This window comes from Carassius auratus, chromosome 7 (genome assembly GCF_003368295.1).
Source record: "Carassius auratus strain Wakin chromosome 7, ASM336829v1, whole genome shotgun sequence".
Taxonomy (NCBI): domain Eukaryota; kingdom Metazoa; phylum Chordata; class Actinopteri; order Cypriniformes; family Cyprinidae; genus Carassius; species Carassius auratus.
Genome location: NC_039249.1, coordinates 30,442,475 through 30,457,606, shown reverse-complemented (window position 1 = coordinate 30,457,606; position 15,132 = coordinate 30,442,475). Strand labels below are relative to the sequence as shown.

Below are 15,132 nucleotides of genomic sequence, written 5' to 3'. Positions count from 1 at the left end.
CAGCGTTCATTAAATCCACCTGTCTCCATCTGCTTAGTTTAACTCTTAAGGCCCTGATATACTTCAGGAATAAACTGTTTTATCCAGCCAAAACAAAGTTTGTTTGGAGTTCATTAGGAGAGTTTGAAACAGCTTGTCAGTGCAAATTTTCCAAAACACCTTCAAACTACCATTGATCCATGGCTATTATGCAATATATTCTCTGGTTCATTTCTTCTGTTCAGTCCGTCGAGATCAGACATTCACGAGTGAAAACATGAGCATGCTGCAGAGCTGCTTTTTAGTAGGGATTGAAGTTGTAATTCTAGTTGAAAGCAATGCAGACACTTGCTTTAAAGCAATCTATCTGTAAATTGTTATATACAGTAAATGAACATAACTTGACTGGAGCACAGAGTTGCATAACTGGTTCATCCATATCCACATCGTTATGATCAGATGCTTTCTTAACTGCTGTTTTCTCACCACAGTCATTATAGACATTTTGAAATCTTTTGACAATGGATTAAAAAATATACTTTAGGTGACAGTGTTTTTAACAAATAAATTCATATTTAATAAAAATATATTTAAAAATAAAGTAAACACTGTAACCAACAGGGCACTCAGTAGTCTGGGAAGTTTGTGTGCAGTGGTAATCATATTTTTCAAATAATGTTTTAACTAATGATTGCCTTTCTATCACCAACAGGCCTAATATAAAAGCAATCTGATACTTTTTGTATACATTAATTCCTTTATTTAACTGTTCTATCTGATTATTAGAAAGACTTCTATCTAGAGCTGCAACTAACGACTATTTTTTCTGTTGACTAATCTAACGATTATTTTTCGATTAGTCGACTAATCTAATGATTATTTTTATTACAATAAATAATTAATCTAATGTTCTTTTTTCTAATAAGCTAATGAATCCTTTGGATAACTTTACCAAAAAAAAATATAAGCACAACTTCTAATATAATATTTCAACCTTTATTCATTTTCAACTTATGTGGTTGAAGTTGTGGTTTGTGACTGTTGTCTTTTAAGGGGCCGTTCACATAAAATGTATATTGTGCACTAAAGTTCGTAATTTCCAATGCAGTCGCGCGATAAGCGCACTCATAATGGAAGCGATGCGCTCGTTTTTTCCAGGCACGTCCGCACCGCATCGAGTTAAAAACATCTAAACTTTTCAGAATGCCACAAGCGCAAGAATATCAGACCTGAACCAGGAAGTTGGTAGCCAGATCACACGGTAACCAGTTAAACCGTAACACCGGAGAGCGCCAGGATGTTTTCCTCTGAGGTGCTAGCTCATCGCAGTTGTGCTGCTGTGGTACACCATATCGGTTTTACAAAGGGAACAAAGGGCCATTTTATTTGTCCTCTGTTTAAAGTATTCACATACTTTTGATAACAATGGTCTCTGTTTTTGTGATAGAATGCAACTTTCTCCATTCCCAGTATCCCATTACGCGAGATGTAAACAAACAGTGTGACGCGTCGTAATCGATGACATCGACACGTTGTTGCAGCACTACTTCTATCCGTATTAGACAGAACTAAACAAAATCAAGACTTTGTAAAAGAGCATAATAGGCCCTCTTTAAAATAATTTTCAATCAAACATTGCAGCATCAAGATGTTTAATTAAAGTAGGAGTGGGCAATATGGAAAAAAATGTTTTGGGGAAATTCTTTGTCATGTTGGTTTTACTATTTTGCAAGTTTTCTGAGTATTACAGCCAAACGGATTTCCCTATTATAAAGACAAGGTCTTTCTAGGTAACAAAAAAAAGAAAAAGAATGGTAGATATTTAGGCCAAAGAGGGTGAGGATAAAAATCTTTGTTCTTTTTGTTTTTTCAGGTACAATAGGTAGATTTAGCAGGAGCATTCAAGAAATGTACTGAACAAATATAAAAATAAAACACTATATAAACTGATTCCTAAAGAAGCTGTATTACATTTCATCAGTCAAGAGCAGTGAGTGATTTTTCTCTTTGTGTTTTGTTGTTTTATTAACATTAAACCTGAATGAGTTTCTTTCTCCTTCTTAAGATAAATGCTATTTTGAGGAACGTGGAAAACCAAACAGTTGCTGTTCCACAGTGACTTCAACAGTATTTATTGCTATTATCAAATTCAGTGTGGACCAGCAACTGTTTGGTTATCCACATTCTTCAAAATATCTTCTTTTGTGTTTGGCACAAGAAAGAAATTAATACAGGTTTGGGTCAATGTGACTGAGTAATTAATGACTGAAATGAAATTTTAGGGTGATCTATCCCTTGACAATAATGACAGTAGGGTGCATGTTTAATAGGCCTACTGTCCCTTTAAGACCTGCATGCATCTGATATTCAGGCACGTATACGTTTTTCTCTCAATGGTTTACTTTCATTTTAGACATAACCAACTGAGTCTACATGAAAACCTTGTGTGTGTTGACAGTATTAGTGCAAAAGATAATTTAGTTCAATAATCAGGCGATGTTTGACAGGCTTCAGCGCGCGCTTTGGGTGTATGACGTTCTCAGAAAAAGCACAGGTCAGACCAGCGTGCGAATTAAACATTTAAAAGCACATGTAGATAACGAGAGAGTAACTCTACCGCTGAGTTAACATTGATGTGAATGCATGTGGCGTTGTACAGTTTATGACGGTGGCGCCAGAACTGCAGCTGATAGAATGTGCGCTGGAGCACCATACTACCATATTTCTACTAAAGCTGATCGTGGAGACATTTTTATCGTCCACTATCAAAAATCATCATATCACACAGCCCTAACTAAAAGTATATTCCTGAGTAAAACTTCTTTTTACTCCTAAGTAAAGAAGGGAAAAAACTTTGCTGTGAGTACAATTAGACTTTGTGATCCACTCTATTCAGCCCATCGCTGAAAAAAGCCACTGAGAAGCGTGACAGTCAGTTTAGCCTAGTTCGGTTTCACTTTGGTACAGTGTGGGGGGAAGTGTTGGAGAGTGTCTGGCTTTCAACACCAATCCATCACGTACCCACATTATAGTTGTCATAGAGACAGACACAACTAACGGTGTTGCTTTTGAATTTTGGGCTGCTCTGCGATCCGCCTGCTGTGACTCACACTATGCACAGAAGATATGTGATGTGATCAAATATCACGTCGGTGACCCTCATGCTCGTTTGTGGGACAGTAGCATTTAAAATAAGCTTAGACACCTAACTGTAACACTATACATTATAAATTTGCATGGTCATCGTGACCCAAAATCTTATGATATGAATTTGTTTCTTTCATCCAGGAATGCATTTTAATTCCTTTGGGTTTTAAATGACCTCCAGGAAACTATCAGTCTAAAAATAACGGTTTGCAGTTTATCAGAAAGTACTGTCAGAAAGACTGTGATTGAAAAGAACTTGAATTTCATACCTTGAAGAGTCTCAGGTAGTTGCCCAGGAGTTGCTTGCTGTGCACTTGCTAGGGCATTACAGCATATTGTTGCATTCTGGATAGGGCTACATGATTTGGGTGAAAATTGTTATTTAATTTATATAAAAAAAAATAATAATTGAAGTGAAATTGTGGTTGCAATTGAAAAAAAAAAAGTCTTTTTTTTAGGTTCGATTTTAATTTTTTTAGTGCTGTACAATTTGGACAAATTTTGTGATTATATATCAGTAATTATAATCAAAAATAATAGCGATAATAGTAATAATTATTGTTGTTGTTACTTATAAATTTTAAGCAAAATTGTAAGCTATTGTAATATTGCTCTCGAGAAAAAAATTGAGTGTTTAGAAAGATTAATATAATACATTTATTTTATAATACATTTAAAAATTATATAAATTATCATAGTATTTACTTGAAACAGTTTCCATTCAGAAATTGCTAGCAAATTTGACAAATCATTACAAAGAAGCAGCAAGTAACATGACATTTTTAGGTAAAAAACCTACTCCAGTTTATTTATCTTAATTTTTTTCTTTCTTTTTTTATTTACTTCTATCTACACGTGTAAAACAACAAAAATCTTGTGTTTCTCTGTTCAACACAGTTCATATATAAGGAATTAATTTACAACATGCCTTTGAATTATTAGAAAAATAATGCAGACCCTAAGTGTTAGTCCAAATTATTTCAGATGCCCTTTTATTGTGAACTGTGAACTTTTATACGTGTGTAAAAGAAAAAAAATGTTGTGTAACAGTGCTGGATAGTTACATATTAAGTTTAAATCTCAGGGCTAGTAGTTTGTCCACATGCAACTGAGCACCACTAATTAGTTAAAGAGATGCGTAATCCGAAATGTTTCCACAGTCATTGTTCATTTTAATTGATGAGATGCACCTGCCGCAAACCATTTTGGAGAGCTTAAGATTTCGTGCAGAGGCAAACGATTCAAGTCTTTCATGAAGACATCTGAAAGCTATTTCTTCAAACCTTGAATTTCCTGTTTTTCAGTTTTCCTGTTTTTCAGTTTTCCTGTTTCACATTTGCCATTTTTATGTAATCAATCCTGATTAAAGCATTAGACTAAAAAGAGCTGACAGATTTGTGAAGCCCTCATGACGGATAAACAGCACATTGAACAAGAGAGATAATTGAAACCTTGTTTGTTTTGCAGCGCTCCAGAAGGATTCATGCCACTGATATCACACAAACCAAAGGCTAAATTATTAAGGTCAACTCAACAAATATATTTTACATATTACCTGAAATCAGTTCTAACTCCAGCAAGATGCACTAAAATGCTGTTCAGTGGCTCTAATCTGTGTTCTGGCTATCCTTAGATGATCTCTGTCGCACAACATTTAAAACCTCATGCATTTTTCCACGAGTCTGAGATTCACATGCCTTCCCCTTCACTCCCAGTAGCCTTGTACTAAACCACACTGCATGTTATTGAGGTTCTCAGTGCATGCTTGGCAGGAGATAAAGGCTTCCCCTCATTAGATGACCCAACTGAAGTATGGACATTACCGCAGAGACACTAGAGCTCACTGTTGCATTTGCATTCTTGAAGCGCAAGTGTGATCTCTCAAGAAGTTGCATGATTCAAGGTATCACTCATAGCACAAATGGCTGAATATGAATGATCAATGAGTTATGCATCTGGGATAAGGGTTTGTTTGTATCCCTAACCCTAAGTATGAGTAACTGCAATGCTTGTAGTAGCAAAAAAAAACTGGGCCAAAGAGACTCAAAGACTCGACCAGAAAGTCAACAAAACAATTCCCACAAAGATCCGCTCCATTTACAACTACCTCTTTGCCTTGATTTACAACCTAAACCTTTTTCAGCATTGTAAATGAGGGCTTTTACGTAGCCTGAATAACTCTTAGCTCATTGTTTCTTGGCTTGAGAATGAATTTATGCCATGGATACCTCAAAGTCACCTCAAATGGAGATTTGTAGGACGAAAAACAACTTGACACCTGATACGTCATTGCTTTCCTTATGAGAAATCACGTGCTCTCACAAACGTCAGGTTTGCCGTAGCAGGTCAAAAGGTTTCTAACAACTGATCGGCACGCATCTCATTTAGCCTTTGATTCATTCTCTTTCTTCTGGGAAATGATGTGCCTCAGGGCAGTTAATTGATTTTAGTAAAATACTGGGCTATCATTCACAGATCATCACTCAAATAAAGCCTTCCTGCTCATTGAACAGTTAAAGATGCCATATAAAGACCTTTTACAAGTGTTATAGTAGGGGATACAAGGTATGGAAAAAATTAGGTCGGAGTCTGGCTTTTGATATTGCATTTTAGCCTCATTTGCTCTCTGTATAAACAGGTTTTGAGCATAAAATATTTTGTTTGCAACGTGACACAATAAGTCATTCCAAACATATTTTATGTTTAGTAACATCAATTTGGAGCAGGATTTTAGGTCAGTGAGATTTCAGTGTGGGTCGGGACCCTGTAAAATGCCAAAGTAGTCCAATTAATTCAACCATCAAAACTTTCTGTTGCAGTCTGTCAGTCATATAATGGAAGTGAATGGGAATCATGGCTTTGAGAGTCTAAAACATACTCAAACTAAACCAAATTAAAACGGAACAGTTTTCACATTGTGGTGAAAATCAGAAGTAAAAACAAAACTATGTAAAACTGTTCAGTTACTTGCACAGACCAACTGTTTTGTGTCTTTACACATCAATGTGTCGTCACGAGCCGTAGGGTTTAATTTGGTTTTGTTTGAGTATGTTTTAGACTCTCAAAGCCGTGATTCCCATTCACTTCCATTTAGTGCTGCAACGACGCATCGACGTCATCGATTACGTCGACTGCAAAAATACGACAACGTGCGTGAAATGCGTCAATGCGTCACACTGTTTACATCTCGCGTAATGGCATACTGGGAATGGAGAAAGTTGCATTCTGTCACAAAAACAGAAACCACTGTTATCAAAAGTATGGGACATACTTTAAACAAAGACCAAATAAAATGGCCCTTTGTTCCCTTTGCAAAACCGATATGGTGTACCACGGCAGCACAAATGCGATGCACGAGCACCTCAGAGGAAAACATCCTGGCGTTCTCCGGTGTTACAGTTTATCTGGTCACCGTGTCTGCCAGTTAAACTGTAGCACCGGAGTCTGCCGTTGCTAAGCAACCATGACGTGCTCTCTCCATGAAGACGTGGAAATTTCAGCAAAGGATAAATGGATTTGCAGTATAAAAATCGCTTGCAGTAGCTCTGCTACTAAATTTATTTCAAAATGGCAATCCATATACAGCTATGATCAGCAGTTTCTTCATCTTAGCTGAGCTTTCAATGTTGTTACGGGAAAGGATGAAACGGTTAGTTAGTCACATGACCCGCGGTGCGCTTGCGGCATTCTGAAAAGTTTAGATGTTTTTAACTCGATGCGGTGCGGATGCGCCTGTTTTCGCTTGCTAACGGCGCTAACGGCGTCTACATTGGAAATAATGAACTTGTGAATATGTGAACGGCCCATTAAAAGACAGGGCGCCACGAGAGAACAATCACAAACCACCGAGCTACCCCGAATCAACTCCAGATCTGGAAACCATGCTAAACCATAGCAGAATGTGACTACATTTTATGGTTTGTGATGCTAAAGAACATTTCATGACGTCTCAGACAACTGTAAATTTGTGGCTACTCTGGTTTAATTATAAACGCTATCGTAAACTCATATTTACCATAGTAAAAAAATTTCCTTTGCCTCTTTATTTTTGTATACTGTAAAAACTTTAACCACATTGGTTAAAAATGAATAAAGGTTGAAATATTATATTAGAAGTTGTACTTATATTTTTTTGTAAAGTTATCCAAAGGATTCATTAGCTAATCAAAAAAAGAACATTAGATTAATTATTTATTGTAATAAAAATCATCGTTAGAATAGTCGACAGAAAAAATAATCGTTAGTTGCAGCTCTACTTCCATTATATGACTGACAGACTGCAATTGTTTGTGTTAAAAATCTTTGTTCATTCCATAAAATTTTCATTTTTGGGTGAACTATCCCTTTAACTTTATCTTAAAATAATTGTGAAAGAAATATGTTTATGTTGCACAATAGAATGTTGCAATAACAACAATAATAATACAACTATTAAAACTTTTTTAAGAATTAAATTTTAACAGCAAACCTGTCATGCAGCACTTTGTTTGCAAATTTAAAAGATTCGTAAAAATGTTTGTTTTATGTCTTTTACTAATTATTACCACTTATAATTAAATATATTTATATTGTCATTTAGCAGACACTTTTATCCAAAGCGACTTACAAATGAGAACAATGGAAACAAACAAAATCAACAAAAGAGCAGTGATATGCAAGTGCTATAACAAGTTTCAGTTAGTCTAAGAATTATTATTATTATTATTATTATATTGAGTCATAAATATGCAGAATTGGGGGGAAATAAACTGGAATTTTCGAATATATAACATTTTATGGATGAATGGAGTGGATGGGTTTTTCTGCTGTTTTGTTATGATATATTTATGTTCTTATATTTGTGAGAATATGATAATTTTTCCTCGCACTTTAACATCGTTAGCTGGCTCATTGTGGCATTCCTCCAGCACATTGTTGTCTTTCCCAGAGGGCTATGCTGTTCTGTAGTCAAGGTCTGCATGCCATCGGACATGGGAACATACTCAACATGCTCTCTTTTTACCCCACTCTCGACCGAGATCGTCAGGTGTCATTGTTGCTGCACTGTGAAGTTATGTCTGCTGTGACGGCTGGGAAGGTTGTAGATCTTTCAGGGGCTTATTTTGTTCTGTGTGTGCACCTGTAGCATGAGTCTACATCACTGGTGCAGTCTGTCTTGAGATGTTAATAGGAGTGTTTAAAATTGCTCTTCTCACACTCACAATGCTGTGCCTGTGTGTCATGAAAACTTATAGTTTGATTATTGTACACAGTGTATGCAGCATTAGCTATTTATTGTTCTGCTGTATTTGTTGTCCTATTAGTTGTAATTTAATCGCTGCTGTTTACTTGACAAGAATTAGCTATACAATTTCTATGGTATCAAAAATTTTGATAACATAAAGACCATCTTGTGATATAACGTAAAAATTTTTTTTTTTTTCATATTTCAGCATTAATCTGTTAATTGTGAAATTGCGATCTCGCTGCTGCTTCTGCACCGCATACACACACTGTACGTGCACTGCAGGTGGAGTACGTGTGAACCTGGCGTAAAAAATATATTTCAACATCTGAGGCACCGCTACAATGAGCTCTATGACCAATGTATGGCAAAAAAAGAAAAATAAATCCCTGTAAGTATCACGGGATTTAAAAAAATATATTATTTATTTATTTTGCCATATATCTAGACATTTTGTCACACCGTTACGTTGTGATTATTTTGACTTATGTCTGTTCTACAGGCATGTTACAACTTTTTGATAAAGCTGTAATTGGTTTTCTTTTGGAAATATGTTTCAAATTCATACTGAATGCATTTATCACTGTAAAGCATGTCTGTGTGTGTCAAAATTGTAAATAAAATCGAAATCGCAAAATTTATCAGAAATCGCGATAGTTTTTTTTCCCTGTCCATATCGCACAGCCCTAGTTAATATGCATGCGATTGGTATGAGTACCAAAAGTTTTCTGCAAATAAGGAGTTGTATAATTAAATATGCACTAATTTGCATATAAAGAACAAAAATGTTAACTTTGTATTTTTATTTTCCTTTTGTTGACTTGTTAGAGTCAGAAGTGTTTACTCAGAGGATCTTGGATAGGAACAGCCAGAAAAAAACATAAACAAATAAATTTTTACCATTTTTAAGGAATTAAATGTAAAAAACAAAAACAGTTTGTAAAGTTTGTTGGTCCAGTTTTGACCAACCTACCACTTGCACTGACTGTCACATACTGCATAGATCCACGTGACTGTATTATGGGAAAGGGAGAGATTTTCCATTGTGTTTGTCTGTAAATAATGTCATGTCTGTATTTGTTATGTAAAGTATCGGGTATCTGTCTTAAAATAATAAATGAATGTCATTTGTGCATACAGTTGTGGTTTGAATGTACCACAAATGTCTTTGGCATTCTCTGCAGCAGGCAAGTGTTTCAGCCACAGTTCAACAGAATTGGTTTTAGGGTGTCTGTTGTCGTCGAGGCGTTACATTAATTTCTTGTCCATTCACGAGCTAGCATAACCCTGCCATGGCTCTCGCTGACCATAGCTTGACCTTCTCCTGTTTACTTTGCATTGTGGGACATGATTACAGCATGTCCTCCATACCGATGGGCCAGACGGCTCTGATTTTTCAACCATTTAACATTTTGTCCTGATGTTCGTTGTTGCTCTTCTTGTTTTACATAAATCAGAATTGTAAATGCGCTGTTTAAGCCTAGATGTCTTTTAGCTCACATGGACGTGCATATTTTAAGACACAATGCATTTAAATTGGACTGTTTTGATTCCTTCCTGGCTCTACAAATGGAATGTTTCTTAGTATTAAGTAAGCAGGGATTTGTTCCATAATGTTGGTAAATCATTACCCTGTGCTGTTCATGAATCACAGTGAGATCTTTTTTTTCTGACACAAAATACGCATTTGCTGTTTATCCCTATTGGGAAATTCAACTAAAAGACTGGCAGAAGATCTGGTAGACCTTCTTGTTCAAGGTGGCCGGAGCTGATAGGCCATCTTGGACCAAAAACAAACCAGCCATCATGTTGATAAACCATCTTTATCTCAAGGGTTCAGAATGGAAGCAATATGCAGTGAGAAAGAATCATAAAGTCTCTTTTTAGGAGAAGGTTGGTGATTTGGTGTGACAAGCAAAAACTCCTACTGACAACCAACAGTTGAGACCTCTATTATTTAGAAGAAAGACCATCAAAATGTCTTGTACTCTTTCAAGGGCATCAGTTTTAAGTCCACATCTCCTGTCCGCCATTAAACACTTTTATGAAGTCTGATCAAACAAACCCCCAGGGAATGCAATATCTTGACATGTGCTCTTTTATCAAGGCTGTACAGTTGGAAGAGGTCAAACTGACCCCCTCACATCTGCTGTCAGCGAACCGGCCAATCTGCTCACATCCACCTCCATCTGCTGCCAGTCACATCCATGTTGAAGACAAATAGTACTACTCTGGCTGCGCGTTCTTGGTCCACATCTTACAATAACAACTGCACCGATTCCCCTGCTGCATTTCTTGCCACTTTTTCACTCAGCTCCATCTGTATGTCAGCCTTGAGGAAACGGGGTCTAGACAGCCTCAGAATATCTGCAAGTTCTCAAAGCTTCAACCTGGCCAGCTAGCTATATCTGCTAGAATTATGGATGAGCGGGATTTATCAGCACAGCTTAATGTGGATAAATTGGTATTATAGGGTCTCCTGGTGTTGAAATACATATTAGGCATTCCAGACTACATAGGGAAAGATCAACTGTCCAAACAAACCTTTACATTAATGTCTTTGCTTGTACTTTCCCAGTAATAGAGAGTGGGAGAATTCATATTTGTCAAAGTGAAACAGCCTTTAGATATACAGGGATTATTCAAGATTTGGGATTGGATTTATTGAAACAGCAAAATGGGCTTCCCAAGTGCCTCTGCTGACGTGATTTTAAAGCGATTAGCTTTCAGAGGTTGTGTCACATTTTGGATGCTGTCTATTGTAAATAGTATGCATTGGTTGGAGCTGATACACAACCACCAAACAAAAACAGCTACCATCTTCCTGAGCCATCTTTATCTCAAGGGTTCAGAATAGCAGTGATCTGCAATATCACGTTCATTATCGCCTGATGAATACGTAATATGAACGCGATATTGCGTAGCTTGTAAGTGATCTACGGCTCTGTCTATTAAATGCCGCTCCATTTGAAAGCAGGTGATGGCAATTTAGCGGTAATCACGGAACCAGATTTACTGACTATATGCGCATGATCATATCATTAGATATATCGCTCCCCAGCCCTAATCTGCAGTAAAGAGGCATCAAGAAGTCTCTTTTTTTTTTCAATGAACGTTTGTGATTTGAGGTGGCCTGAATGGCAGGTAATGCTGGACAGAGATGCAACAAGTTTGCATTAAGTACACCTCACTTCATGTAATGTAAAATCTGTAAGTTTAAATGTACTATTTCAAATGCATCCATAAATTATTGTTCATATATCATTACCTACAACCTTTTGTGATATGGAAGAGGAGTTTGATGGTTCTCTTATGATATTGTTTTTTAATAACAAATAACTGTGAGACCAAATCAGCCCCAGCAGTTTTTAATGCAGGAAAATGTCAAAGGAGTTGCATCAACACAGTATGCAATAAAGAGGTTTGTGGAATTAAATATGTTCCAACATTAGCGTATTGTCTTTCTGCATCCTCAAATGTATGTACTTTTTATCACCAGTGAAGCACTTACTTTTAGTGCCTGGTAAAGTATGTTAATTGGGACACAGCCAGAATCTGTTCTTGCTTATTACGATGTTGCTTCCGTCTTTCCATTGCTGCTGATTCTTCTATTTCCCTCTTTCCATCTGCAGTTTCACTTGTGATTGTGGTTTGGTTATCTGTAAGGAAACTAAGTAGCAAAGACAGTTTGTCATAACGTATGTTCAGGGGTTTTGGGAGGAAAACATTTAATAGTAATTTAATCTGAGGTGTGCAGCTTTACAGACCAATGGAAGGTGAGAAAGATGTCATGCATGGTGTGCAATCCACTAAATTACACATCCGTATGTGCAAATACAACAAATACAGCATTCATAACTTTAGCAGATGTCCTTTAGAGCCAGTAAGCAGCCCACGGGTGATCTGGTTTGCATCGGAAAGCACCAAAAAACACTAGGGTAAGGTTTTCAAAGTCTTGCTTTGCAATCTCTCTCTGTGAAGCCTACTGTATGTGTTGAGAACATTATGACCACTAAAAAATGACAGATTGCTCCTAAAACCTTTGGCAGCAGTGTGTTACTTTCCTGTTTTCACCATGCTTTCTAATGGACTCCTTTACAAGCAAGCGTACAGCCCAGTTGGTTTCATGAGCTGTGAGGACCCCAGCTCGGCTGATTTGACCTGTTATATAGACAGTAGCAAGCACTGTGTTTATCTTAGCAGGCTGCCAGAGGTCACATTGTGTTGGCCGCTAATCCATCTTCTTGCTTACAGAAACTGGCAGCTGGCGTGGACCAATTTGCCTACACCTGCATACAAGACCATCCTATCTGGACCAATCAGCAATTCTGGGAGGCCACCTTCTACTCTGAGGTGCAAAACCAGATCCGAGCGCTTTACCTCACCACCCCTGAGGAAAAACAACTTATCACTGCCAAGATCAAGGTAAAGTCTTGAAATCTACTTTTTTGTTTGACTAATCCCTACAGTTTTGAAGTTTAAAATGCAATTAATTTAATACAGTGATGTGAATACACATATTCTAATAACTAATTTTGTTATTTTATTTTATTTTAAAATTAAAAATGCTGTCTTAAAATCTCAGATAATTTAACCTTTCATGACAAGACAAGGTTAGCCTTTTAACTGTCATTTGGTGCAACCATGATATTTATGAATTATAATTTGTAGGTTTATTTAAAAATACTTTTTTAAGAACATCAAAAACTATTTTGAAAACAATTAAGATGTGTAAAAGTAATTAAGTATTTTTATTGACCCACTAAACATTGTAGTTATGTTTATGATTGATTTATGATTGCAGTTATGCTTATAAGCGATAAAAGGATAATAAAACAAGAACTCTTACTAGGTGTAAGGTTTGTAAACTAAGACCTTGTATGTTTATAAGTACATTTTGTAGTGACAATTTTAGTGGTTGTTCAAGTCAGAAAAAACATGGTTGGTTTTGATGGATATCAAAACCTGGCACAATTTCAATAGAAAAGCGATGTAATTTTACCCGGTTTCTCATCTCTTCATCTGACCATCTTTCTTTATCAGGAACAGTGTACAATGTCCACAGCGTCCAGTGAGTCAGAACGAACTGCTATGGACCTCGCAGCAGAGCAGTTACGTGCTTGGCCCAGTCTGAGCAAAGAGAAGCAGCAGGAGCTGGTGAAGAACGAGGAGAGCACAGTGTTCAGCCAAGCCATCCACTACGCCAGCCTGATGGTCTATCTGCTCGTACCGCTGGACACCAGCAAAAACAAACTGCTGCGCTCCACACCTGCAGCCGACTGGGAGAGCGGCAGCAACAGCATCCTCACAAACAGGCAAGAGACTTCCTTCTACAGTTCCCTTGCAGAATATGTTTTTTACCATACAGGGACATTCATGCATTTGGCACATGTTTTTATCCAAAGCAACTTACATTTCATTCAAGGCACGCATTTCTGCTTTTCTTGAGAATCGAACCCATGACGTTGGCATTGCTACTGTTTGAGTTACTGGTTATCTCTGCTGTTTCACTTTACTGAATGCAGTTTTCCCACCACTTAAAGGCCGTGTTGCAAGGTAAATTTTTTAACGAATTTGTGCAATTTGCATTTAAACTGTTATCCATTGTATTTTATGTTGGGTATCACAAAACGGAATATAATACGAAAAAGTAGGTACTATCTTACAGCGGTCTCCTTTCCCCCACAATGCATTGCATCACATCACGTTGGGGAGAGAATTTACCAAAGCACGCCTTGAGAGCATTGAGAGTGACTAGAGAGGCGAGTAGTAAACGAGAGAATTCAGATAACGCAGATTATAGATAAATAGATAAATACATAGATGAATATAGATAGACAGACTATCTATATATAGATAGAGAGACAGACAGATAGATAGATAGATAGATAGATAGATAGATAGATAGAGAGATAGAGAGAGAGAGAGAGAGAGATATCAAACAACAGCGACCAAAACGCACTCACTTCCCCTACAGCACAAGCTTTTCAGCGCAGTTTCCATGGGACAGCACCGCCCACACATGTACCTGCCAAACACAGCAACACACACGCGGCTACGTTTGCAACAAAATATTCACCGAAGGAAGAGATAAACGCTTAGAAAAGTCAATATAGCTAGCATGATGCCTTCTATTTCTAGATGACAAAGACAAAGTTTACCAGTACTACGATACTATGACAAAGGTTACCGGTACTTAATCTGAACTAACGTCATGATCACTGCCACTAGATTTAAAGAAAACGTAGATTTTTTTCACTCGGTGCTACTCAATGACAGTAAAAAATAAAATATATATATATGTGTGTGTGTGTGTCGTTATTGTGCACTGCTGTTCGTAAACCAGCTCCAGTGAAACTTTCTGAGTGCAAGGAATTGTAACTAGATTATTTATTTTATTGCAACGTTACATTGACCTAAAATCGTTTTTTCAACGTGTACCACTTGCATAAACACTGCATCCGTAGGCAGTATTATTCGTATGGGCTGTCATCGTTGTGGTCTTTTAAGACCATTTTTGAGACATTTTAAAAATGATATACATATCTTGAGTGATTTATGTACCCATTAATCGAAGTGGTGGTTAACCTGCAACATGGCCTTTAAACTAAAAAAATAAAACATTTAATATGCCATTTTAGCTCAGAACATGCAAATGAAATAATAGGTTTAAAAGTTAAGTATGCTTCCTGCACACTCATTTGCCTTACAGTTAACCTATACCTGCAAATGATTAAAATATCTTCCACATTTTCTCCACAAATTTAATGGATCATTGTGCA

General features: G+C 36.9%; 1 protein-coding gene across 5 annotated transcripts in view; it reads left to right on the top strand.

The window, feature by feature from the left end:
- LOC113106465 (myotubularin-related protein 13-like) overlaps positions 1-15,132 on the top strand; it is a 143,504-nt gene that overhangs the window by 102,480 nt on the left and 25,892 nt on the right. For all 5 annotated transcript variants that reach the window (XM_026268408.1, XM_026268405.1, XM_026268404.1 and 2 more), the window contains 2 exons: positions 12,605-12,775; positions 13,394-13,665. In XM_026268408.1, coding sequence (XP_026124193.1) covers positions 12,605-12,775; positions 13,394-13,665 — 443 coding nt within the window. The remainder of the gene's footprint in view (positions 1-12,604; positions 12,776-13,393; positions 13,666-15,132) is intronic.